General features: G+C 40.2%; 1 protein-coding gene across 1 annotated transcript in view; it reads right to left on the bottom strand.

Annotated features, from left to right (window-relative positions):
• KCNU1 (potassium calcium-activated channel subfamily U member 1) overlaps window positions 1-26,120 on the bottom strand; it is a 212,821-nt gene extending 186,701 nt beyond the window's left edge. Inside the window, exons 1-2 of the mRNA XM_068920533.1 lie at window positions 26,105-26,120; window positions 25,182-25,258 (exon numbers count right to left, since the gene is read on the bottom strand). Of these exons, the coding sequence (XP_068776634.1) occupies window positions 25,182-25,258; window positions 26,105-26,120 (93 nt within the window). The remainder of the gene's footprint in view (window positions 1-25,181; window positions 25,259-26,104) is intronic.
• Window positions 26,121-26,329: the final 209 nt, after the last annotated feature.

The raw sequence follows: 26,329 nt of genomic DNA, 5'->3' as shown, positions 1-26,329 counted from the left end.
GTCTCAAATCCCTTTCTGAGGTACACACTCTTCTCTGTGTTTCTCTCCTCTGCTGCTGTAGGAAGGTTTTGACTGAAGATGGCAGCCTTTGCCTGTTTGTTTGCTGTTGCTGTGCTAGGACTGGTAAAGGATCAGCTTACTGTAACTCACAGCTCATTTCTCAGTCCAACTGTCCCCAGAGCAGAAACAGGTCATTCACAAATCGCAGCCACTCAGCGAGAGTGCAGAGCTGCAGAAAGTGATTTATTAGCATGCAGTAGCACACTGCCTTGTCTCTGCAGTGACAGATACGTAAGCCAGGAATGGGAACATGCAGCAGAGAGCAGACTTCTGCTTTATTCTCTTTCACTTGGCTAAATTGTAGTTTATGCTGTATTGCTGCACACACATGTAATTGAATACGGAGTAGAAATCCACCAAGAGGCATAGCACTTTGCCCACTTCCAGTGCAAAAACAGTGATACTTACGTTCAGAGTGCTTTAGGAACACGGTGAGTTCCACACCCGTCTTCTGACAGGAAATAGCTGTGTTATCAATATTTCGCAGGTAGAAAAAACAGAGAAAAAATTAAAGCCAAAGAAAACCCAGCAGGATACCAGGAACCTGACTTCAGGAGTTTCTGACATAGAGGCCTAGGTTTACGTTCTTTCCTTTCGCAGCCAGATGAATTCCACTGCAACAAATCTATATGATACTTGGCTTCTGTCTCCAAGATGGGCGTTTACAGTGCCCATTCTGGCGCTTCAATTTAGCTAGTTTCTGTAATCAGTAGAAGAAGATAACGCTCTCCAGCAGAGAGCATTATAGACTTCCTAAATTAAGCTCATGCTCTGGATTTTCCCAATTCATTACCCTGATGGCAAATTCTTCCAATGGCTAATTATCCTTACCCTGAAAATGTGCATTTTTTCCTTCCCTTACTCTTGTGCTAGTTCCAACTTCCAGTGAAAACTAGATCTTGACCTACCAGCCAAATACTGCTGTATCTTTTTCAGCTGGCTGAAGGAGCCATCTAATATCAGAAATCGTCTTCCCTGTATTTGTGCTTGCACATTGTGATGGAGTCTCCTCTTCATTTCCTCTCTGATAGCCTAAACAGATGAAGCTCCTTATGTCTTTCACTAGAAACACGTTTCCCAGACTCTGAATCATTTATATGGCTCTAATAAATCTTTCCCATTTTTCAGCATCCTCTTTGATCTGCAGACACCAGAACTCGACTCACTATCCCAGTGAAGATCTGGCTAATGTGGCTGGATGGAGTGCTAAGCTTATTACGTTAGATCTGTGAAGGGAAAGATTTGATTTTAAAGTGCACCAGTTTGACTGAGAGGAAAGAAGGATAACAGAGGCGCTGAACTGGGGAGATATTTCCTGAAAGGATTAAACTTCTGTCTGGGTAATGACAACATTCGCAGTCACAATAGACTGGATTAAAGAGAGAGATAAATTCTGCCCCTTCAGAGCATAAACCAATAGCTGATGGGACTGTGAGTAAATATCTTCTTTGGGTAGACTCTCTCTACAGCGAACAATTAGAGAAGAACTTACACTTCCCACTAGAGCAGCTGGCTACCAGCACACCCAGGACTCTAGGATAAATGGGCCTAGAGGAAATGACCTATCTTTGTATTAAATGGGACACACACATAGACTGAACAGACAAAGCATTTGCGCTTAAAGATTAAATACTTACGTCATCTCTCTCTCTCTCTGCCTCCAAGCCTATCTAGATAAGAAGGCTAAGAAATTAAATTGAGAAACATGCACTACAGCCTGCATTCTCCCACCCTCCTTCCCACTGCAGTCTCCATTTCAGAAGAAAGTGAATATTAATACAGTAATGCAGTATTCCTCCTATCCCTGCTTGGTAAATAGTTCCCACTTTCACTGTGCTCTGAACCTTCCAGGTGCAAAATAAAACAGAGTGGTCTGGAATTTGGAAGCAAATGAGCCAGGCTGCTTGCTCCAGGCCTCCAATTTAATAAACATGCATCTATATCTAATGACAGTCTGTCACTTCCCTTTAATAGAAATCACCTGCTCCTCTAATAATCATTAAACACATTGACAGCACAATAGCCAGGGCCTCTCATCTTAATGCCACCCGCAGCAAGAGGAAAGTAATCCACTAATATCTTTTCAGAAAGGCCATTATTCTGCCTAATATGAAACCCCACCGCCCAAGAACACCCCCCCTCCCCCGCCCCAACGTGACAAAGGATCAACCCTGTCCAGGAAGAGAATAAATGGTACAGGAATTCTATTTATATAATACATATATTTTATTAATAAGATCATTTCTCTTTTTTTTTTTTCTGGATGAGGCTAATAATCCCTCATGATTCCTGCAGTGCTTCTTTCTGCTACAGCCAGACCCTGAGCAACTTTATGGGCACCATCAGAACGAATGGCTAAACAGGCCTGCACCTACAGCCGAAATGCAGTTGCTTTTCTTTAAAAAACTCAAAGAGCTTTCAGGCCAGGAAATGTTAACTCTGCTGAGGTCTGAGACGTTTCCAAAGAACCCACTGTCCCCTTCTCGAAGCAATTAGAATTGCTCTCCTGTATGTCCTTGGCAGGGTCCACAAAGGGCTGAGACTTGCAGCACACAGTTGACAACAATTATGGAGTTAACTGCAGAGCTCTCCACAGACCTAGAATGGCACCTTTGTGGGTAAGCAAGAAAAATGCCTAGGTTTAGATGGAATCTGTTATCAGATAATCCAATATGCTGGAACAGCCAAGTGACGTGTGGCCTTTCTTGGTCTTTCAGAAATAGTTAGGCATTCAAGGAGTTCCACATTCCTATGCAGACTTTGCCATTAATGGATGATCTTTCTCAGCTCAGTCAGTACATGCAGGGTTTTTGAGGCAACCAGACACATCTCCTACCATAACGTTCTACATTAGCACATGTAAGGTCACTGACAGGCCCTATGAGCCTTATCAAAGTTCAAGTAACAGGGTCTCACTTCTATTAGTTGAAACCACATCCCCATCTACACAGTGGCTTTTGGCCACCATGAGAAAAAAAATTAGACAATAAACTCCAGTATAGTAAAAATCATACCTGTTGGTGAGGTAGCGAGCACAGGGTCGAGAGCTTGTTCTTGATCTTGTTCTTCCCTTTGACCTCTGCATCTTGTCAGCAATCTCAGCAGCCTGGGTCAAGGCATCTGTTTGCCTTTTTAACCTGGCTCTCATTCCCCACCCCCCTCCTCATTCCAAACACAGCCCATAGTCTTGAAGCTCTTCTCACCACTGGCGTTCAAAGCTTTCTTATCCACAGCATTCATTACTGAGGGATACTTGAGGCTAATGAAGGATTTTTAACAGCCTTCTGCAGACAGCTTGATTGCCTCAATCATGCTGATTTGGAAGTCATGTTGTACCTTGATGGGGCCTCTCATGTCTGATGAGGGTACAAAGAATAAACATGCTGGGATGAAAGAAGACCAAGTGCCACAGCTGCAGTGACAGCTTGTCATCAGATCAACTCACAGATCACACAGAGAAAGGATCTCCGAGACTGGGACAAGTGACTCTGGAAAGGCAGCTATGCAGAGAAAAATCTGATCCACGTGTTGATGTCTGGTGGCCAAAATATCCTAAGAAATCCCAACACAACAAACTTCAAGACACCCCTATGTCTAGCTACATGGTCCTCAATGTGAGAAGCACTTTAGGAGACATTTTTGTCTTTTCAAAGCAGCCCACACTGCAAATTCCAATCCCCAGGCTGCTCACATGTGGCTTGGACCACAACCAAGGGCTGACGTGTGTATTAAAGAGCACACTTTCACTAGAAGTTCCCCTTCATGCACAAAAACTGTTCTGTGATGCCTGTTCAGAGGTAAATTCACTACTGTGCTGCAACTATTTTCTGGCAGCTGTGCACACAAGCTCTGTGGTGAATAACTCTTATCTTAAAGCAGAATCAACGGTCCTTCACAGCTCTGGACTGGAGGCATAGCTCACTGACAGGCATTCAACAGAAGCCAAGAACACAGCAGGACTGGATCAACTCCAGGACAACTTCTGGATTCAGCCAAACCTCATGATCGTCTGAAGCACAATCTAGGAGTTAGCAATGGAAGATGCAAGGGAGGAGTCTGAAATGGGTTGCACAGGGATAAATTATACCCTTGCTGCTGTCTGTCTGGTCCTTCTCTCTGCAGGACAAGAGCAGATCAGTCACTTGCAGAGTTTTCTTCACCGCATGCATACATAGGAGGAAAACTGCACATCCCCTTTTCCAGACAGGGAGGTGAAGCAGAAAGATTACATGACTTTCCTGTCACGCAAGAGGCCTGCAGATGAGCGGAATTAAAACCATGTCTCCCAAACTCTGTAGTCTCTCAGCCATCCTCCCTTTACAAGCAGTAACAAATAGCTCTGCTATCAAACTTGCCTTATAGAAATCTTGACTGGGCTGATGGTGTTTCAGGATATTTCTTTATACTTCAGTTCTCTCTTGTTTTAGGGGGTTCTTACTTTTAGTATCAATTTGAAGCCAGATCCCTGCTCACTCCGTTACTGTGGTATTCATTGCAAGGCACTGATATATGCCAAGACATAGGATTACATTCCACGCGTCCACTAAGCTAACTTAGATGGTGTTATAGCCGCAAATTAAACTCTGTAAGCTCTCCATGAAGCGGTCTCTCTTTCTGTCTCTTCTCTGACTGTCTAGCCTACATTTGGAGGCTGCCAAATCATGTAATTTCTAGAGCATTCCCATATTTACAATACCAGAAAATTAATGGATAAAAGGAAACAAGTATCTCAAGATTTCTCTGATTAAATACTTCCTAGTGCCAGGATTTAAAAAAAACAAAAACAACACCTATGTATAGTGACAAAGGATTTTGTCAGTATTTCTCTTACAGAAGAGAAACTGACTGGCAAAGAGGCTGGGAGATTCTTCCATGCCTATTCGCTACTGACTCCAATTGCCTTGTACACAGTGTGATTTTTTACCCCTTCACTGTCAAGAGCTGTGTTTACCATGGTGGTGCAAGTGTGGGTCGCTGCTCCTGTTCCTGTATGAACCTTGAAAAGAAAGAATGTCTCTGTTCAATACTGTGACCAACCATGTACATGTACACTCATCATGATGAAGGTCCACCTGTACAGATTGGGGGAGAGCCATAACATCCTGAATTATCTTTGTGATATGTCACATGGTTTGCCACAGCAGAAAGGCTGGTCACTACCACTGTATGCAAACATCCTTTTGAAGTAGGACACCTGAACTAAGGACGGCCATAAGGGGCCTGATGTAACATGCTAATACCACATACTGATCATGACCCACAGAGAGGTTCACTTCTCACAAAACAAAAGAGCGACACCATGCATTACATCCTCCTCTACCATTTGAGTTCTAGCAAAGAAAGCTCAGATTCCACTTAAACTGAAATGAGCCAAGCCCTTCATCAGCGACAGCCCAATTACCTGTTTCGGGAGAACTGGGGGGAAGGGAGAAGCTGAAAGTGGGAACAAGAAGGGCAAGAGCTGCAAAGCCATCAGTTCCTTGGAGTTTAAAAACCTCCTGGAGGTTAACACAGGTCTGCGTTTTAAGTATCTCCAGCTTAGATTAAATTGCTCCCACTGAAACTTCTCAGCAAACAAAATTAACAGAGTGAGCATCCTCATCACAGAGATGGAGAGGGGTGGGACTGGGCAGGAGGCAGCGACACCAAGGGCAGTTGTATTTAAAAAAAAAAAAAAAAAAAAAAAGACTTCTCACAGCATGACCATGAAACTCTGAAAAATTCCTGCTGTAAATTCTCTTACTTCTCTGGTGCTCCTCTGTGACCCCACCCAGCCAAAGCAGGCAAGTAGCTTATTAAATAACAATATTTTACGACCCCAGGGACTGCAGAATCCATCACTAAATAGAGATTTAGTAGCCAGCCCGGCTGCTTTTTCGTCCTCTGCTGCCATATACTACTCTGGCTTGTGCCAGCGGCTTCTACAGACCAGGACTGTGATATGCATTCAGACAGACTCGTTTGAATCACACCTGCTGGTTACTGCAGTAGACAGCTCCAAGGGACATTAAGACACCAATGATTCCAGGCACAGGGTTTTGTCAGGCCTCTTAAATACTTCAGCCTGGGAACCAAGATCCACATTCCAGATCCTCAGCCAGCACAAAGAGGTGTCATTCAAGCGAATTTTCGGTGTCATACCCATGGAGACCAACTGACCCAGCAGTTAAGATTGTACCTATATAACCTTATTCATAGCCTTGCTCATCTAGATTGTTAAGGAGCAGGTGTTTGACATTAAGCTTACAGCTTGGGTCAGTCCTTATTTTAACACCTTTTCTCTGCTCTCGAGATACTGGTGGGCCTATTCAAAGCCAGCTAATGCAGTAAGATGCCCATAGCATCATATCAGTGGGAAGTGTGCTCTTAGCCCACTCAGGTGAATTCACAAAGGTGAACCATAATGCTATGGGGAGCTCCAGTGTTTGTTCAGAGGAATGCCAACACATGTAACGGTTCTTCCTCCCGCATGTGCTGATGTTATGATCAAAGTAGTGTTCATTGGATATAGGTTAGTCTATCCAAAGTACGTTAGACAGATGAAGATTAACACGCCTAAATGATACATGTGTTCTAATTAGAGAAGGTAATCACCTCAGGCTTGCTCATTATTGCTCCCTTTCTGTTTATCATTTCAGCTGCATTAAGGTCCCTGGCAGTTCTTTTATCTGACTTTTATATTCAAGGACATCAGGTTTTTAATCATTAAGCACCTTAAACTCTATTTTTCAGGAATCTCTGACGAATAATTATTTTCCTAGTATAAACCATATATCACTGAAGGTTGTTTTAAAAACCTCTCATCTCTGACTGCTGCACTTATGTCAACACATCTCTTTGGAAATCAGGTTGTGAAAAAGTACCTCAGAAAATAAAGGAAACGAAATGTTTTGTTATTCTCAAGACCGGGAATCTGAGGGTTCCCATTTGAGGCCCAATGACTTCCTCGTAACTGAAAGCTAAAGCAAACTGCAAGGACTGTATTCTGTAATTAGAGGCTCCAGATAACTTCGGGAGACTATCATCATATGCATTTTCCCCTCCCTCAAAGAATCAGTGTGATAACTCTACAGTGAAATTAAAAGTATCTGAGCATTCCCAGGCTCCACCTCCTGTGTGTTAACTGACAGCAAAGTGACAGTAAACATGCAGTAAGTACTTTAGCAGAAACCTTATGAAAAAAGGTGAACACACACACACACACTTTGACCCAAACTGCATTTTTGATGCAGTTCACAGAAAACCTGATCCAAAACCCTTTGAAATTCATATGAAACCCTTTCAAAATCTGTTTGAACATCATGAGGTTGTACTGCTGTGGTTTCTCTACAATGCGACACATATACACTTTGTGCTTGAATACTAGTGATTCAGAATGAAAGAAGGGACATGGCTTTTGAGACTGGCACCCCAGACACAGAAATCAGTGAGTCAGTCAGTCAGTAAAAGGCAGCAGGCTCTCTCTCCTGACTGGCAACTTTTACCATGACCAGTTATCACTTTGAAGGACATGAAAAGTACCTAGAAAGCTAAACAACCCCACGCTGTACAGCATAACATTTGCTGCTGCCCATTGTGCCCCACTATGTTTGAGAGAATTCCTTTCCCAGCCTGGACAAGTAGTTAGAATATCTGGAGAAGTTACTCTACTACCCTTCCTTGGCTTCCCACCACTTTGCCCTCGCTAGGGGTTACCATCTCTTCAGGTGTGTGAGCAAAGCACTTGTATTTTTCATCCGTTTCTGTAGAAATGAGACAGGTCAGCCAGACCTACCATTAAAATATTTTAAGTAAAACTAGCTCTTTCGCCCAAGAACATTAAAGAGCATTCTTATCAGGAAGGGGTAGCTTTCCATGAAAGGCAGCGGTATCCTGCACTGGCAGCCCCTGCATTAAAATAGCAGGAGCAGCAGAGAATCAGAGGTATTGTGTCCCAGGCATTTGAGATCCCACCTCGCCTCCAGGAGGTGAATGCCTGTTTTATTACTCCTGGAGCTCAAGGATATTCAATGGAATTTACCCTGCAGGAAAGCTGGCATTTTAAGCTTCCAGGACTACAGCGCTATTCAAAGGGGTTGACAACTTCTGTAGCTATGAAAAATGGGCATGCATTCTTTAACAACTCTAATGACTGAAAGGCCTCTGGCACTGATATATCATCTGGAAGATTAAGAAGTAATCCTGCAAACCAATCACCATAAAGCAGTCCAGTGACTCCATATATTGCAGATTACATCACATAGATGTGGACTAAACAACAATACAACGCTTCCAGCTGAGAATTTCCTCTATTATTAGAAAATCAATTACTTCTTCCAATCCTAACTACAAATATTGGAGGTGACTAAGTATCCTGTGCTCTTGCTCACTCAAACTTCTCTCTCTCTCTCTACAGTAGGAGCACCACTGAGGTGGTAATAAAATTTGTATCTGGTGGTTCATGCACATTTCAATATTATTCTCCTGCAGTTGAGCCTGGTGAATGGAAAACAAATTTAAAACATGATAAAAGCCCAGGCAGATGCTATCCATATTGTTAACTGCTTGTCATAGGTAGAGATGTATTTTGTATCCTTTGGGAATGGCAGTTCTCATTTCTTCTCATTGTAAAGCTGTAACATTTATTGTATCTGAGCACCAGCTACAAGGTATTCCACTCAGATGATGTGCTTGCCAGAACGGAGCCTGTGTAAAATACTCAGGCAAACTCAAGCATGCTCTACAGAAATTCAGCTTCCTATGTTAGCACTACAGAGGACTTCAAAACTACAGGAATAAAAGTTACAGCACTGTTAGTCTAAGGTAAAAAAGGGACCTGTTGTTCTCCCATTACCAGGAAAAAGAGAGTAGGGGTGGCAGGGGGAATCCAGTTGAGACTCTGTGCATTTATTTGCATTATTACTATATTACTTAATTTTTTCTCCCCTCCATTGCAGTTTTCAAAGTGCATTTTAGCACAATCCCTACCAGAAATAAAAGTTTTGGTAAAACCATGCTGTCAACAGCATGCCTTACAACTGCATGAATCAGTACCTTCAGGGAGGGAGAAAAAAAGAAGTGTTTCATGTCAAAACAGCTAACCTAGGATTGTTATTTTAATGCAAAATCCCAGCAGGAAACATGCTTTTACTTAGATGTAAATAGTCAAGATAAACTTGCGAGGTGAGGGGTACAAGGGAATGTACTATTTTGACTGCAGAGACACTCTGCTGCATTTCCACACTATTTACTTCAACCTGGCCAAAAACTGCCAGTGTTTTACTGTAAGAATATTACAGTTTCAGAAAACAGAGAGTCTTCCAAATCGCTTAAAGCATCTTTTTTAATAGGCCAATGGATCATCTAATATAGAAACAGTAGAGATAAATATGCCTTACTAGATGACTGTGCAGTTGTCTCAGCCCAGTTTTTCTTGTACCAGTGCTGCCGTTACATGAACTGTCACAAGAATTAATATTCCCATTTCTTGTTAACAGAATCCCGTTTGAATCAAAATAAAATTGGTGAGCTGAAGCCACCACAAAACCCATCAGTTACCACATCTCAGGGTGGTAACTTAACCTGCAAAGAGACCATCCTCTGACCTCCTCCCCCCAATCAATCTGATGCGGTTCTCCACTCGCACAGCCTTAATTAAAGCCTCTAAAGGAGTTCTGGGCTCTCTCAAAGGGGGTTACATTCATAGCCTTTTTGTTTTGAAACAGAAACAAGCAAGAGGGGACATTCTCCCTGGTTTGTGTTTTCAGTTTCTCTTGATCACTTTTATTTTCAGAGCTTCAAGAATTAGAACTATTATGCACCACAAGCCTTACTAAGATTATGTAATTAATTTCACTAATGAAAGAGTCTCTAAATGTGTTTTTAAACATAATTTTTCTTTTTTATGTAGTTGCCCAATTTCCTAGGTAAATACCAAGCCACTGATATTTTGCAGGGCTCACATTTATAAATAGCATATTTCCAGTGCACTAAACTTAATATAATCCTTTTAGAAACCTATTATATTCTTTAATGTAAAGTTTTAATACTTTTTAGTAATTACAGTGTTTGTTTTGCAGAATTAATTACCAGCCAGCTTCAACCTGAATGACTCATCATTCCAGCCTTCTCTCTCTCCTCTAGCTATATATTCTGACTCTGGCCAGGGCCTTAATACTGGAGATTACGAGAAACAGGTAGATTAGTGTCTGTTTTCTCCTGTACACTCGACAACGAACATATTTCCTTATAAAGCACTCCACTTTGAATTGGACCTGGGGCAAGAAAGGTAATGCAGCAAGTCTGTTATAAGAAAAGCAAAATACTGTTTTTTTTTTTTTTTTAAACAAGGGCTTAAGCCCTTTAAATCGTATACAGAATATTTTCATTTTGAATTCTTTACTGTATTTTGGATCAGGAATAGTGAAAAAATTTGAAAGATGATTATGATTTTTTTTACCATTATTATTATTTTGCTATTATAGCAGTGTCTCAGTGAGGGTCCTATCACAGTAGGTCTTATACAACCACTTGTGAAAGAGCCTCTTGGCCTCTGTCCTGTAGCAAAACACCAGCGATAAAGCAGATTACTCTGCTTTTTGTGGGACAGGTACCAGAACGTCCTAGATGTGTCAAACAGGGATGTCCCCCTGAATGGGAATGGCATCCAAATATAGTTCTTTAAGGTGTGTATATCAAAGCCCTTCAGTTGCATTACTCTACTTGGGAGACAGCTCTGCGTTATTAATCCTCTTCTATAGCCTGGGAAATTGGGAACATAATACTGTGTGTCATGAAAGCTCAAAACAAACAAGAAAAGACATTTGTATTTCTACTCCTTTACTCTGTGTACCTGCACGATTGTACTCATACAAATCTAGTAATCTTTTTTAATGATATTTTTTTTGATAAATGCTTGGACATGAAAAATAAACACAATGTATCTGATTATGTCCTGACACAGAACTTGGCAGAAACCTACATCAGGACAGACAGACTAAACAATAATTCCACAAAACTATGCAACAACCTTCCCTGCAAACACACAATACACACAAAGATGACAGTCTGATTCAGCTCGGTAAATTAAAAATCATACATGGGCATATGCAAAACCCAAAATTTTCATAACAGAAATCCAGAATCCAGAACTGGGTGCCAAGGATTTCTAGTCCTTATGTGACTGTTTAGAAAGGAGCTGCTGTATTTTTGAAATCTGACACTAAGATAGTCAAGTTATGCATATGCTGATGTGTTTATATGATCGAGGGCATAACAACTATCAATTACTCTAAATTCTGAAACCAAGCAATAGCTTACCTTACGTATTTTTTGGAAAACCTACAACCTCAAAAACAACAAAATAATTACAAGCTATTCTCTGCTTTCCTGGAACTACACTCAAACTTCTCCTGCTGAGACCACAGATCATTAACATTGTTAATGTTCTCACTAAAACTGTTTGGAGAATGTGACAAGTCTAATTTGTTACTGACAGACCAGTTGGGAGTATGTTTAAAATGCACTGCTACTGCTGTTGCACCCTTTGAATGGATGTGTGGTTCTTGTCAGGTAGACTTGTGATTTTGTTAAAGACTACCTGTTACTTCATCAATCTTTTCAGCTGGATCCAGAAGGGAAAAATCTGTATTCTGCTCATTTCCATTCTTCCTTTTAGATTTAAAAAAGTCTGTCTTTAAAATATGATGATTACAGCCCCGGGAGGGAAAAAGAGAGCTTTTCAAGCCACAGCTTGGCAAGCCAAAGGGGTTTGATTCCTCAGAGCTATTTTTTAATTAAGTTGTATAGCTAATTACCATAAAAATAGACACCATATCTTCCTTTCTACCTTAACTTCGATGGTTTGATAAGATCTATTTACACAGCATTGAACATTCAATGCTTTAGCAGAAAAATGCTTATTTTAGTAGGCTGCATATAAAATTAGGCAAAGTCATTGGGCATAGCCCCTTTTCTTCACCAGAGAAATACTTTCCAGAAAAAGAGGCCTAGATGGCCTTTCTGTCCATTCCCCTACCTCCATGTCTTTCATAAGCGTATTTGACTACTTTGATTTATTCAAATACCCAAATCGGACTACTGTGGATTTATGACCTATCCTCGATGATGCAAGAGATTTTTCAATATCATTTCTTTGACTTCTTCAAAAAGTGTGAGTTCCCTTCTGCAAACAAGTGAACAAATTTACTCAGATTATTTGAAGGTGCTATGACAATTCTTTAAATGCTGTGGGCAATATTTTCAAAAGGGGTCGCCAATGTAGGGATAACAATTAAGGTATTTTAAAATGGGCATCCCAAATGAGAAACTGGGAAAAAAAAAAAAAAATCATTAGCCACTCTTAAAAACATGTCCAAAACAGCTGATGCTCACATTCCTAAGAACTTTGGTGGCTCTGCGTCTGATCCTTAGCACAAATTTAAACTGCTACCTGAGCGTCTGAATAAGAATCCCTTGCTACCATTAGAATAAAAATCTTTACCCTAAAAGATGCAAAACATTAATAAAAAGTTGCCAATCCTTCCCAGATCCTTTGGGAGCTCAGCCTCATGTGGGATCAGTCCCTGAGTAAATGCAACATCCACTGTGCAGCAGTTCTTGTCTTTTCTAAATTTGAAGCACTGGGAAATAGGCAGCCTTCATATTCTGAACTTCCATCAAAGAATGGGAATGTTGGGAGGTGCATTTGTCTGAATCAACACTGAGATAGACTAAATTCTCCACTCACCACTTCTTCTCCCTTGCTTCTCCAGCAAAATAGCAATGGGTCTATTCATGCAAAGAGGGAAATAGCTTTGTTTTAAGCAATAAAACTGACACTGCTAGCTACAACAGATAAATAAAGTGGACTCTAAATCAATCAACATAGTTAGTTTGGGACTTCTTACCTTTTAAATACTCCCAAAATCATAGGATGCCAAAAACTGATCAGAAAAAATTCATGTCTCCTTTGGTACAATAGTACTTATGTTAGTGCACATCCTGATAATTACACAGTAAGAGCTTCAGTCTGCCAGAAATACCTTGAGAATTCCCTTATGGGTGGTTCTGGAGAGAAAAAAGAGAGAGTGAGTATTAAACATACTGTAGTCAATATTTTCATCATATCAGCATGCCTATAGATCCTGAGTCAATTCACCTGTGCCTATTGCTACTAATTCTACAAAAGCAAACCTGTTCTCACGCTATGGCACAGAAGATGCACTTTCCATTTCATGCCGTAAGGGAGGCTACAGCTTCATCAGAGATTTAGTTGGCCTCAAAGCTCATTTGGAGCTAAAAGCCCTATGAGAAATCCATAATGAGAAAGATTGGATAGTTTAATGCAGTCCTGCAAAGAACTATAACTTGCTAGGAAATTGATGGGATAGTATCATTCCTGAGACCAACTGGAGGTCAGTGTGTTAAATTTCAGCTCTAAGTGTTGGTGCAGAGGGATTCAATTAGGAATAGGGAACACAGTTCAGAGACAGTTACAGCTTGAGACACCACTAGGGAAACCCATGCCAATTCTTAATCAAAAGCTTAGTAAGTTTATTTTTCATGTTTCACTCATCCTTCTAGTCAAGATTATTCAGTTCAATTTTGCAGCTTGGTTACATTTGGATAGGTACCCAAAACAAACCTCCAAATTTATTTATTACAGTGAGAGTCAAAGAGCTCAAGTAATATCCCATTGTACTATACACTACACAAAAGCACTGTAAAACAGTGTCTAAGCAAGCCAAAAATAGCTTCTTTTCATGACTATAGCTAATCTCCTCCTCTCTACCTGGTCTGAAGGAGCTTTTGGAGAACAGTCACAGAGGACCATTTATTTTGTTCTTCCCTCATCATTCTCCTGCCCTCATTTTCCTGCTTTCATTTGAGGGAAGTTACCAACTGTATGTGCAGCTTTTTCAGTTCTGTATAGTAATGTACTACACTTTCTAAGGCAAAAACCTACAAGACAGAAAGCATTTTGAGACAAGAGCTTCCTTTTGTATTAACAGCACTTGCTTATCAGAAGGTCCAAGCAGAATGGTAAAAGAACAAGGGCTACTAACATGGCTGATCAGATACCCAGTGAGACTTTCTGCCACATTCCTCAGACAGGATACAGCTGATCAGCAAATTACTATATAGAAAAATGTAGGACTCTGGTTTATTTCTGGGTTATTCGGCATTGTCACAAAAAATAATATATAATAAATTACTCAGTAAGATATTTAAATTTAATTTGTCATTTGCTGTACAGAAGTAAGGCACCTTTCTGTACAGAGAGCGCGTGCAGAAAACGTTTTCAGTGCTAACCGAAACACATGAGTTTTCTGCAACTTAAGTTTATGCAACTGAAACATTAGTTTCGCAACTCTTTTCAGCTCTAGATCTCAAAATATTCCAGAAAGGCCATCTGTCATTGTGACCCCAGTATTCCTGGCACAATAACAAAGGTATCAGATAATTGAAAATCATTCAATATAAGCAAATAACCAGAAGATCTGGAGCAGAACCAAAGGAGATGACTCCTAGGTCCACATTCAACCAACTAGCCAATAGTTGTCCTTAGAAAGCAAAAGGGCCAGTAATTTCACAGATTTGATATAATGACCAGGTAATGACATTACCTGGTATTTTATGTATGGAGAAGTGCCAAATGATGTTAATTTTAAGGCAAGACTGACTGGGAAATGAGACAGAACAGAAAGAGGGGCATGATCATTATCTTCTAAGGATGCTGCTGCTACGGGATTTATGGGCAAACTAAATCTGAAAAGACTAGAGCTAGTGAATTAGGGGAAAAATGTTGAAATATATCAAACCGATCACCTTGGAGGTAATAAGACAATGTAGTGTAGAACAAACCCACTGCATGGAGGTGGCTGGAGGGGTACAGAACGGAACTTGAGAAAAAAATTGCAAAGCCAAAGGTGAGGTTAATGTATTTTTAGGATTAATGTAGCCATAATGTAATGCTGCAAAGAGAGAGCTGGTCATAAATTGCCTCAAGGGAAGGCGATGACAATGGGGAGTCTGTGTGGAGTTACTGAATAATAGTATCAGAGCATCTGCTATGCAATATGGTTTGAACTTTGTCAAGCCCTATTGTATAACTCACTTGTCATTTGGGCTGAGGAACAGATGACAGATCTGCCAGGAATGCTCAAAAACAGACCTATTAATTTTTTTTTTTTTCCCTAAATAGAAGTTTCTAAACCAGCTGTTCTCACTGAGATGGCATTTTAGCAAATAGATCGGTCTCCATAAAAAAAATGTATGGTGGAATCTAGTAAAGGTTCCTGCTAGGGCAAGAAAAAGTTCAAAATGGGAGCTGTGGCAACTCCAGTTAACTTAGAGCATAAAATCAATTAGGAAGCAATACAGGAACATTATACTGGAATGGGCTAACTGGGTCACCAAGCCTAAGCTTCCACAGTATGAAGATAACAGCAGTGATAACAGATACTAAACACCACAGCTGCAGATGCTTTTCCCTTCTCCAGCAATATTTCAAGACTGTTCTGAGACACATTAACAGAATAGGATAGAGAAGGCTGGCAGCAATGCTGCCTGTCTTCCAGTCAGAGTTTGCAAGCGAATTCAGCACCTATGGGAAAAGTCCCAATTAAGGTATCAAAGTGGTTGCTCAGCTCATTTTTATACCTAGTCCTTCATCTGGGTACTGACCCTATAGGAATCTCCCACAAGTCTTTTTGTAAAGCAGGTGTTCCCTAGTCCACTACATAAATTAAACATCAATTCAGTGTCTTTCAACAGTATTGCTGTTAAAAAGTGAAGCAATATCTGCCATCTTCCCAAATTGGGAATCTAGCAGTAGCGCCAGTAGTCAGATTTAGGCCAGTATATAGTTGTACTTGGATTGTACGAAGAGATAACTTGTACCTCAAAAAGTCTGTATCGTTACTCTCGTTTTGTTTTCCTAATCTCTTATTTCTGCCACAGCTTTTGTCAAGTACAACTAGGAAATGCCAGTTTTAGGGGGATGGTAGAAATTTAGAGACAAATTTGTGACAGAAACGTTCATTTCCTCCTTTCATAGGATACATGTAAATACTTGGCCACCCAGCTTACTAGGAAATGCAGGTGGTGAGTCACAAGCTGAAATCAGAATGACCATCTGTTCTGACAACATGCAAGTGACTCGTTTGCATCAAACCAGCAGCACAAGCAACAGAAAAAGATAGATGGATATACAGCAAGGAGCAGATAGAGATGCACTAAGCGCATTGCATACAGCCTCAAAAATGGAATGCAGTATTGCAAGAAAAGTCGAGCATATACCAACCGCCCTTTAAAGTACTGTCATAACAAATGACCGCAACAGGGAAATAGCCAAATACAAATTTGGGTAACACGATCTAAATTTAAACAATTTATTGATTCATTCCACTGTCATAGGTATCTTTCTATATACATAAGCACATAGAATTCCACATGAACACACTTGCAGGTTGCAATTAATAAGATCAGGGCACTACTGTGGTACTAAATCAAGACACTATTTGCTCCCCACAAAACAGATGTTTTAGGGCCTCAGTAAGTCAACACCAAGAATACAGGGTTTGAAGGAGGAAGGTTGCCTTTATTTTACCCCCAAATTGTCACTCATAATTTTTTCCATTGAGGTACGAAAGCAGGAACTTTCTAATCTGCATCGAGAACCAGTTCTGCTTGTGTACATGCATTCAGAAGGCAACTATCGGCTTCCATCCTAAGTACTAAACGATTATATTAACAGTGATTACACCCGGATCTGTGGACCTCCTTATCACACAAGGTAGCCATGCTGTCACATTATCTCCTCTTGCAATTTCCACCTCTACTCCTAATTTTCCTCCTTGCCAGATAACATCCTTTACTGATTTCATGTTCCTTTTTCATGCTCATTAACTTGCGCTATTTAGCTCTTGTTTGACATGAAAATGGGAAATGTTGTTATCCATGGAACAGATTCCTTCCCTCTAATCAAATCTGCTATCTGTAAATTGAGCATTATTACTGCATTGTTTCCAGCTTCTGCTCAGTGTTAGCCAGACTGTGCATTCAGGCTTGAAAGCTCCTGGTTCAGTTAATTACCAATCTAAACTGCGCTCTGTCACATATATGAAGGAATGCAATGTCAGAAGACCTAAGGAGTACCCTGATTCTTGGGCTAGAACTCAATCCCAAATCTGTTTAATCTAGAATTTGAGGAAGCTGTAAAATGTGCAGGTGATTTCCCCCCCCCCCCCCACAAACCTTTATGCATGGAACCTTTTGGGGGTGGGGTGGGGGGGGGCAGAAAAGTATACTCATTGAGATTATGAGGGGCAGACAGAAAATGCAAGAGAAGCTCTGAGGTTGGGGTTGAGATAAACTGTGCAACTCTGTATACGAGCCCTCAGTGACTCCTTCCAAGCCACTCTGCATGTGATAACTACTGCCAGAGTAGTCAGAAGAAGGAAATAAAGGCTTTCACACTAGTGCCAGGTGTGTCATGGCCAAGACTAAAAAGCATTATACCAATCACATGAACCACAGTACAGCTTCTTTGCACTACTGCAAGGCTGGGAACACACAGAAATGGAGAATATTTGTTAAGAGTTCATGTATTATACAAAATCTGGCAAGCATGCCTCCTTCTAAATCCAGATATCGCCTTAATACACACTTGTTGCTTTCAACTTGTCTTTAACCTCTGTGTAACCTGGGATGTTTCTATACTTGCTTTGCTTAGGCTGTGAGTATGAACAAGACATTTCAGAAAACAGTGATAACAGCAAATAGGAGTCATTGACAACATTAGCAAAAACATCCCAAGAAAGTGATCTGGGCTTAATATGCAGTTCTAAAGAATCTCTTTGGTCATATCTGAGTGGCCTGAGTACCATGCCCAAACATAAAACTGAAATCAAGCATCTTTGTCTCTTAGCTTGAGACATGCATGCCCTGTTCACTCTATATCTGTTCACTCTATACCACAACATAGGACTTTGCTGTTTCTGCACATGAAGAATTACCTCAGTTATAAACAGCAGGAAATTAAGTTCCCTTTTAAGCAACAGATGCTCTGGGGAGATGACATTCATGACATGAACTAGGAAAATAAATGTTTGAGTAGCTAGGGCACACTCTGGAGGCGTAAAAACATTGGGTGCAATTCCTGACTTCTCTTGGTGTTGTTTTTTAGTTTTTTGTTTTTTTAAGAAAAAGGTGATTTAAGCCTAGCCCTAAGGCGATTTTAGGCTGTTCACCAAAGGTATTTAGACACTTACACTTAGGGACACAGATTTTAGGGTCAAGACTTGGTCTCCCTCAGTTCTTCAAATGATTCTCTTCCCCAGCTGTATTGTACAGATATATACAATACTAAGGCACCACATAATTATCTAGATATCCATGGCTTGTGTAGAGGCTTGCCACCTGAGTCTTTTTGTTTCATTTCTTTAAGACAAGTTCTCATCTTCTATTTAGATCTTTTCTGAACTGTCACACACTGATTTACCAAGAACTTAATAGTGTTTTGATCATCTAAAAAATAAAATATCAGTAAAGCAAAGATATTTGCAATGATATCTTTGATTTTTTTATAGATTGAGAGTTGTCTCATGAATAAGTCAATTTTGTAACCTTTTTCCTGGTTTTGAGAATTTTCATTAACTGAGATTAACACTAACTGGAAAATAATTAAACTAGCTTGTAGAGTCTAGCCTTCCCATCAGAACTAGTAGTAATTGACACCAATAGATTAATAGCATTAAAATCCTGATTCTCTGCATTATTTCTCACTCCCACACCACCTACTTCTATTCTTAGTTTCGCTGTGTGCGGGCAGCAGTATGTTTTAAGACAATACTAAGAGAACAGATACAGGAACCAAAATTAACTCAGATTTGCACTGTCCCTGTAAGAAAAATGTCACATTCTTTCTGCATAGTTGCCCAGCATCATTCACCAGTGGTCTACAAATCTGAACTCATAATTCAGGTTCCTTGTTCTGTTCTAGAAATAGAAGCTTCTGTGAGGAAGCTAAGTTATGGAGAGAGGATATTATACAAAAAGAAAGGCTCTCCAGCTGGCATGATCCCATCTTCCCTTGTGGTGGTTGTTACTGTTCCATGCATTAGCAACAAACTCCACCTAACCTGTGTTAATCACACCAGAAATGGAGGAGGGCTTTTCTCATCTTTTATTGTCATGTTTAAATGAAACCGAATATTAGTTCTGGGGGGCGGGGGAATCAATAGTCCTGCTGATACTAATACATATGACTTTTGGAAATGAAAGAAGCCTCTGATCAACTTTTCCTCATTCTTACTGATCACAGAATCAGTGATGCAACGCCAGTTTTTGTTCAGGCCAAATGGGTCATAATTATCTTACATCTCTTCATTCCTACTTAAGGAGACAGGCATCTACATGCCAACAGACAGGACTTCGTTATAGTCCTCAGCCTACAGAAAAGCTAATGGAAGGGCAAATAAATCCTGAAGATCTTTACTTTTCTTCCTAAATCTTATGTTGAAATATGGGCATATTTCATAAATCAGTGAGAAGTCATCATATTTTGAAACAGGAGAAGCTGAATGTTTGTTCTGGTATGAGTAAATACACACACAGATCTTGTAGTCCATTTCAAATCCATTGATTGTCCTAAATCTAAGCTACACAAAATAGGCAAAGTTGCTTTAGGGCAAAGGGCTGAGTATTTCTTTTCCCTCAGTAAGATAACCACCATTTCAACTTGGTTCTGCAGCATGCAGTTCATCCTGTAATTTAGTTTCTAAGGTTTGCCACAAACAGATTTTACTAATAACACCAAGACAAAAACCTCTGAAGCTTCCCCATCTCAGAGGGAGCACTCAGGGCAGCAGACTAACAGCACAATAAATTGTTCCCTGGGGCCTCTTCAGTGGACAGGAAAAAAGCAACCAAATAAAAAAACAAAGAAACAATGTTCATAAAACTGAAGGTAAAGCTTTGCTGCACTATTTACATTTCCACAAGAGGGCAGATGGGAAAGGAAAGGCTGCTAAAGAGAAACAATTTCAGAAGGGATTTTAGAAGCAGTACATTTTGCTACTATGGCCCAAAAGGGGAAATTAGTACAGGATAAGAAGAGCAGGCTAAGTACAGCCTTAAGTTTTTTTTTTTTTGAAGCTTTATTTCTACTTCCATTGAAATCTGAGGTTTACTGAGGAGCATGCAGATACAATGTCATAAATATCTATTTCAACAAGACTACCTAAGGAAGAAAGTTTTACTCAAGTCTTCATTTCATATTCCTTGTACTCTGAAGCACCTGGCACTAAAAAGGAAGTTAAGATGGAAAAATGCTACCTTGAAAAAACTGATATCATCATCAGGATTTTAATGAAACTTAAATGGATTAATTCCAAACACTAAGCCACAGATGTGATTCAAAATCTTTGAATTTCGAGAAGAGACAAAATAATTTCCTTGAACATTTTATTGTTTTTTCATTGTTTGGTTCTACTAGCTGCTGATGGAGAGAAAGTGACTCTGGATGAATCACTGGACAATTTCTCTAAACCTAAATACTCTATACGCAAAGAAAGGAGCAGGTTTCTCCCGTAGGGCAGAGTTGAGGTGACAGCTTTGTTTCTTTGTCCTTGGAGGTTTTTAACTAACTTTTAGGTTACAAAGCTTACATAATACTCAGTTTACTGAGTTAGATATGGAATAGCCATTCCTTTATCACTATGACAAGGAACAGATGCAGTTAGACTGCACAGAAGCACCTGAGCATACGATGAAACCTACAAGCACTCTACAACTAAGTTTTAAAACTTGAGGATTCAGACAAAATTCTAGGTACTTAGTAAACCTCTGTGAATGCAACACTTGATCCAAGTAATCCAAAAGTAAACTTGTTGGCAATCTAATTGTGTTTAAGGAAGAGAATGCAATAACAGTTTGTTTATATATAACTGGATCCCCTTACATGTTTGTATTGTGCTTATTTCTGAAACCTTTCAAGATGGAAAGGTCTCCTGTAATATTTGACTGGGCTCTTCACTCTAACCTGAGATTACACATTATCTCGCACATAATAGCCCAGACAAATATGAATTTTTTTACTAGTGCTGACCAGGAAGTGCAACTATCTCTGAGGACCAACAGGGCATGCAAGAAAAATTGAGGAAGTCGTACTGATTTTTAAATTGCCTCGTTTTGATTTTTAGTAAGTTCTTATTGCCTAGATCAGCTTCTGTTGTAAAAGCAATGCAGTGGGGTAAAGACTTTACATTTTAGATAACGTTTAAAGTTATGACTTCAGCAGAACATATTTGCATCTGCACACAAATGTTTGACTAATGAACAGATTTCACACTGTGCATCCCTCCCACTGATACCATTCATCGCCCTTAATTAGAAGTACTGCACTTGCCTCTATGCTCCATTAGAGGTCTCCAGAGGGGCGTGGTGATCCAGGCAGCCAGAAGTTTCTTGCGACCGAACAGAAAGCACACCCTTACCCTTGCATGCAAATAACATGGAATTCCTTGTAGGGATAACAGCTAATGTTGCATTAATCCTAAACAAAATTCTGTTCCCTGCTTGGTGTTCCCAGCCTTTTTGTGATAGATTTTCAAATCCAAGTTCCCATGCCCTATAACAACCTATATTTTGGCATGGTAAATAGCAGGAAGAATTTAAGAACATAGGATTTTGCCAAACCACTTCAGATCAGCCCATCAAGACATTATCCTGACTCCAGCCATGGCTAATACCTGATGCCCAGGGAGAAACTAGAACTCCTTCAAGCTAGAATTGTGCAGAGGTTTGCAGCAGGGGAATTTCTTCGTGAATGTTTGTAGAAACATAGGAAGTCGTGTACGAACCAAAAAGTTTCTAAGCTCCCATTACCCAAAACACCTGCCCTACCAGGACTTGGCTCTTATCTGTTCATGTACTTACGAGAACACAGCGGCAAGGAGCAGGAACCTGATCAGAATAGAACAGCCAGCATTTGCTTTCCTGTTACATCTCCTTGTGAGTCTGCATATCTGATAGCCCAACAGCAAACAAAATAGACAAAGCCATAGGAAAATATTAGAGGTGAGATGCATTTCAGAATAAGGAAAAATGCTGCTTGCTTAAAAGCCTGAAGACACAAGTCCTGTAATTCCAGATTTAGGCAAAATAGCCTTCCCTACATTTCACTATGAAGAAATCCTGATGTGTAGGAACAACCTGAAGTTTGCTGTGCCAGTTCAATCCAGTCTTTCTACACAAATCTTTTAAGCTTGTTCTTAGGAGAGAAAAGATGTAGCCTTCATTGCTATTTCTGACAACTCCAGCCTGACACTTGTAAAGCTTTTCAAACCAAGCACAGAAGATATGACAGAACAAGGCTGACATTTTAAATGAAGAATAATGATAAAACATCTGAAAAAGTGCTGCAGAAAGACTCTTACAGATAGCACTAGCAATTTGAATATAACAGCAAAGGATTTTATCATAGAAAAAAGCCAGAAATTTTCGTGTAGCTAAACATGGAGTTGAATTATGTAGAAGTTGCAAATATTACATCGCAGAATAGGGAATTCAGTCCTTGTTTTGTGGCTTAATGTATATGGACATCTTGCATTAAGAATTACATTTGTTTCACTTTCACTCTTGACATAAGTATACCTATTTCATGAACAGATGAAAAGTAATGATTCCTCATAGGTGAGGGAAATTGAAGTCTTCTGTTCTGGTGAGTTAAATATGAATTTTTCATATGCATTTCAGAAATTCTTCCCCGCCAGTACAAGATAAGTTCTTCAACTGCTGCAACTGTGCTTCTGTCACGTACCTCAAGGTACATGAGGAAATAGCTAATCTTTTGCCCAGTATAAATTTTAAAAGGTTAGCAATGCATTAACAACAACAGTAAGTGAATACAATGCCAGTGAAAGTGATAGCAATGGAGACTGGAGACCTCTTTTTAAGTCAAGTTCAACTCTGCCTCAGAAGCATTTTTTTCATCTGGCCTGGAAGATTATCAAGATAAATATTTTCATAGTTCAGTCATAAGATAGTGCCTTGGCCAGCACACCACAGTACTGGGAGCAGCAATGCGCAGTTTACGCTCAAAGCAGAGATGGCTTAGAAGCCCCTAGAATCTTTTTCCTGACCACATGAATTCTGAGATCTCCCAACATCACGCTACCAGATACATTACTTGTTCGAGCTAAAAAATTAGATTTGGCTTATATTTAAATCCTAATGTGTGGGAATATTACCTTGTGCTCTCTCGTGCTTAATTCTCATTAGCATCAGTTATGTAATCCCTTCTTGACACAATTCACATGTCCCATTAAAAAACCCATTAAAGAAATGAAAGCTCAGTTCTAATATAGGTATTAATACAAATTTAGTATATAGGAATTCTGGGGCTCACTTCCCACCTCTGAAGCAAACTTGTTCTATGACCTTGATTCTGTTGCCTCAGCTCTGTGCCTCCATTATCTCTGAAGTAAAGCTCCGTTTCTATCCATGATCCTCTGAAGGAGCCCAGTCACTTCTATGCAGTGCCTCATGCATAGGAAACCAAGTCAAGTTCAACTGTTTGGCATTCTGAAGTGTCAAGTCCCACATGCATGGGACAGGATCTTGCACTGTTGTCAGGAGCCATATTTTAAGCTCCAATCTGCTTGGCAGGTATGTTATCCTCATGGTAGTTCCATGGCTGACATGATCAGACAAGGAAGACTTAATTGCTAAACTACAGGTGCATCAACCCTTCTCTATGGGAGCCATATGAAGTATATTTACCATGTATACAAAATCACTGATGTCTGTTTTCGTTACGGAAGTCTACCAACAGGGCTTGTGAAGCTTAAGTTTTTATAGAGCCTTTGTATGAAAAAGGACAACTTGCAGTGCTATAGCAACACCAATAGGAGCTATTTATTTTCTTTAGCTCAAGATCACAAAAGAGCCAGCTGATCTATACTGCACTGAGCTTTGTTATCCTGTTTCCTCTAACCCTGCTGTCTCCTTCACAGGGAATCCTGAATCTTTGACAATCCTATCAGGGTTAACCTAAGTAGTGATTTAAAATCTTACTCCCCTTCCCTCATCCTCCTTTTCCAGCCAAAGTTAAGCATGCCCAAGGCTACAACATGAAGCCATAAGGAGATTTTATTATTTAGCCATAATGGATGCAAAGAAAATCTGTAAGCCTAAACCAGTCTCTCAGGTGACTGAAACAATAACTTTGAAGTTACTGTTCTCCAAAAACTTCAAAAATACAGCCACCTCTTCTCAGAACAGCGAAAGGAAAGGGAGGTGAAACATGTAAGCATGCACACGCTTCACGCTCACTGAATTCTCAGAGTAGGATGTGTCCCTTTCAGAACAGGGCTGCTTTCCTGTATAAAGGGAAAACAAAAAACCAAACACAACTATGTGAATGCCCTATCCCTCATTTAGTTTATGATCTCACCAATACATGATTAAACACCGAATAATTAAGTACAAGTAATCTATTAAGTTCTTCAAACAATTATAATAAAAAGTTAAATAGGATGGGCTATTAAGTTATTACTGAATGCAGCTGCTGTGTTTGCATAGTACTAACTTGCTTTCTTAAAAGTATGTAGTGCCTAATAACTTGTACCCATCTAAGGTCTGTTAAATGGATATAATTCTTCAAAGTCAAATAAGCAGCATGTCAAAACATTATTCTTCCATAGCTATAGAGCTTTCTCCTGTAGTTGGAAGGTAATTTAGCATGGAACATTTCCCCACTAATATCAAAACAGATGAAATATCAGAGCAGAGGTGGTGTCAGCCAGCAGATGGTACTATAGGCTGCCATACTGCAGGAAAGAGAACAGGCTAGGCTGCTGGCAGTTTGTTGCCTTCAAGCTGTCAGGGAGTGAGAGCCCTTAGCAGAGGTTGTGCTCTCAACCTCCTTTCTCCTACGGTTCTGATGTCAGGAGACAGGCAGCTCATTATACCATGGAGACAGCTGCAGAAAAGTCAACATCTCAGGAATCAGCTATTCAGGAATAATCTAGATGGGTGATGTATACTGGAAAGTATACATACTCCTAGCTTTAACCTACAGCACCACTTCCCTGCTACCGTGAATCTCCGCGCATGCAGTGAGAACGGTCACATACCTTCTCAGGGCTGGGAGCTTGTTCGCTATTCCTCACTAGCTCCAGCACTGAGGATTTGCTCAAGGAGGCAGTTGTTTCTCAGACAGGGTAGAGATGACTCCTGTATAGAGCAAGGAAAAAAATCATTGGCATCATTTACACTCCCCTCAGTTCTACTTTAGGGATACGAGGGATACGTTTAGTTCTGGCTCTTCCATTTTCAGCTGCCTTCCCCTACAGGCTGAGAGTCCACATTCCCTGTGAAGCTTTACCAAATCATCTTGGGTTGGCTAAGATGCAATACTGTCCATATGCTTTTTTGTCTAGACAGTGCAAGACAAACAGGTAAACTCTCTCATTGCTGACTAAAGTTGCATCCTCTTGAATCTTCTACAGGCTAGAAGCAAGCAATCAACTGAGCTCACCAAACACACGTGCAAAAAAGATAAACTCCACTGCGTCTTATCTCCTTGCTTCTGAAGGTTTTGTGGGTTCTTTTAGTGTATGAAGATATCTCAGAAGGTCTACAAAGCCAAGACAGACACTTCCTTCAGAACCACAGGCTGTTCCTGGATTTGGTTTTTTGCTAGAGATAAACTGCATCGCTTGTAGAACACAAAGTTTTGTTTAACAAGATAGGTGACAACCCACTTCAGAATCACACGATTGGCAACTGAAGGGGAAAAACAACATACTTAGCCTCTGGGGAAGATTTTAAACTGTTGAGCTGGTTCTAACATGACAGCACTTAGTTTCAAAAATAAGAAACCAAAATCCACTAAGATCACAGGTCCATGAGGCACCACTTGGAACAGCTGCTGGAATCTTCACTAGAACTTTCCCTCTTGGGGGCCTGTCCTCCATTCCTTCGCTAGTGTACATACCCTGCCATGTCCAACTCAGCAGCAACCCACTCAGTATTTTTTTAAATGTACTGAACTCACCGTTTCCTCTAATCATCTAAACTAATCAGGAGAGTCAGGACACCTTAGGCTTAGGGCTATCTGCACCACTGATTCTAATACATTAAGTCACTGCGGCTAATGTTTTCAGAAGTAGCACTCATTGAGGTGCTATTTTCCATAGATTCTGAGCTATCATAGCTCCTATTGGCATCAGAAGTGGAAAAAGCTCTCTGAAAGACTGGAGTTGGTCTTGTAGAACCTGTA

The sequence above is a fragment of the Struthio camelus genome, chromosome 27, assembly GCF_040807025.1.
Source record: "Struthio camelus isolate bStrCam1 chromosome 27, bStrCam1.hap1, whole genome shotgun sequence".
Classification (NCBI taxonomy): Eukaryota; Metazoa; Chordata; class Aves; order Struthioniformes; family Struthionidae; genus Struthio; species Struthio camelus.
This window is presented reverse-complemented; position numbering and strand designations above follow the sequence as displayed.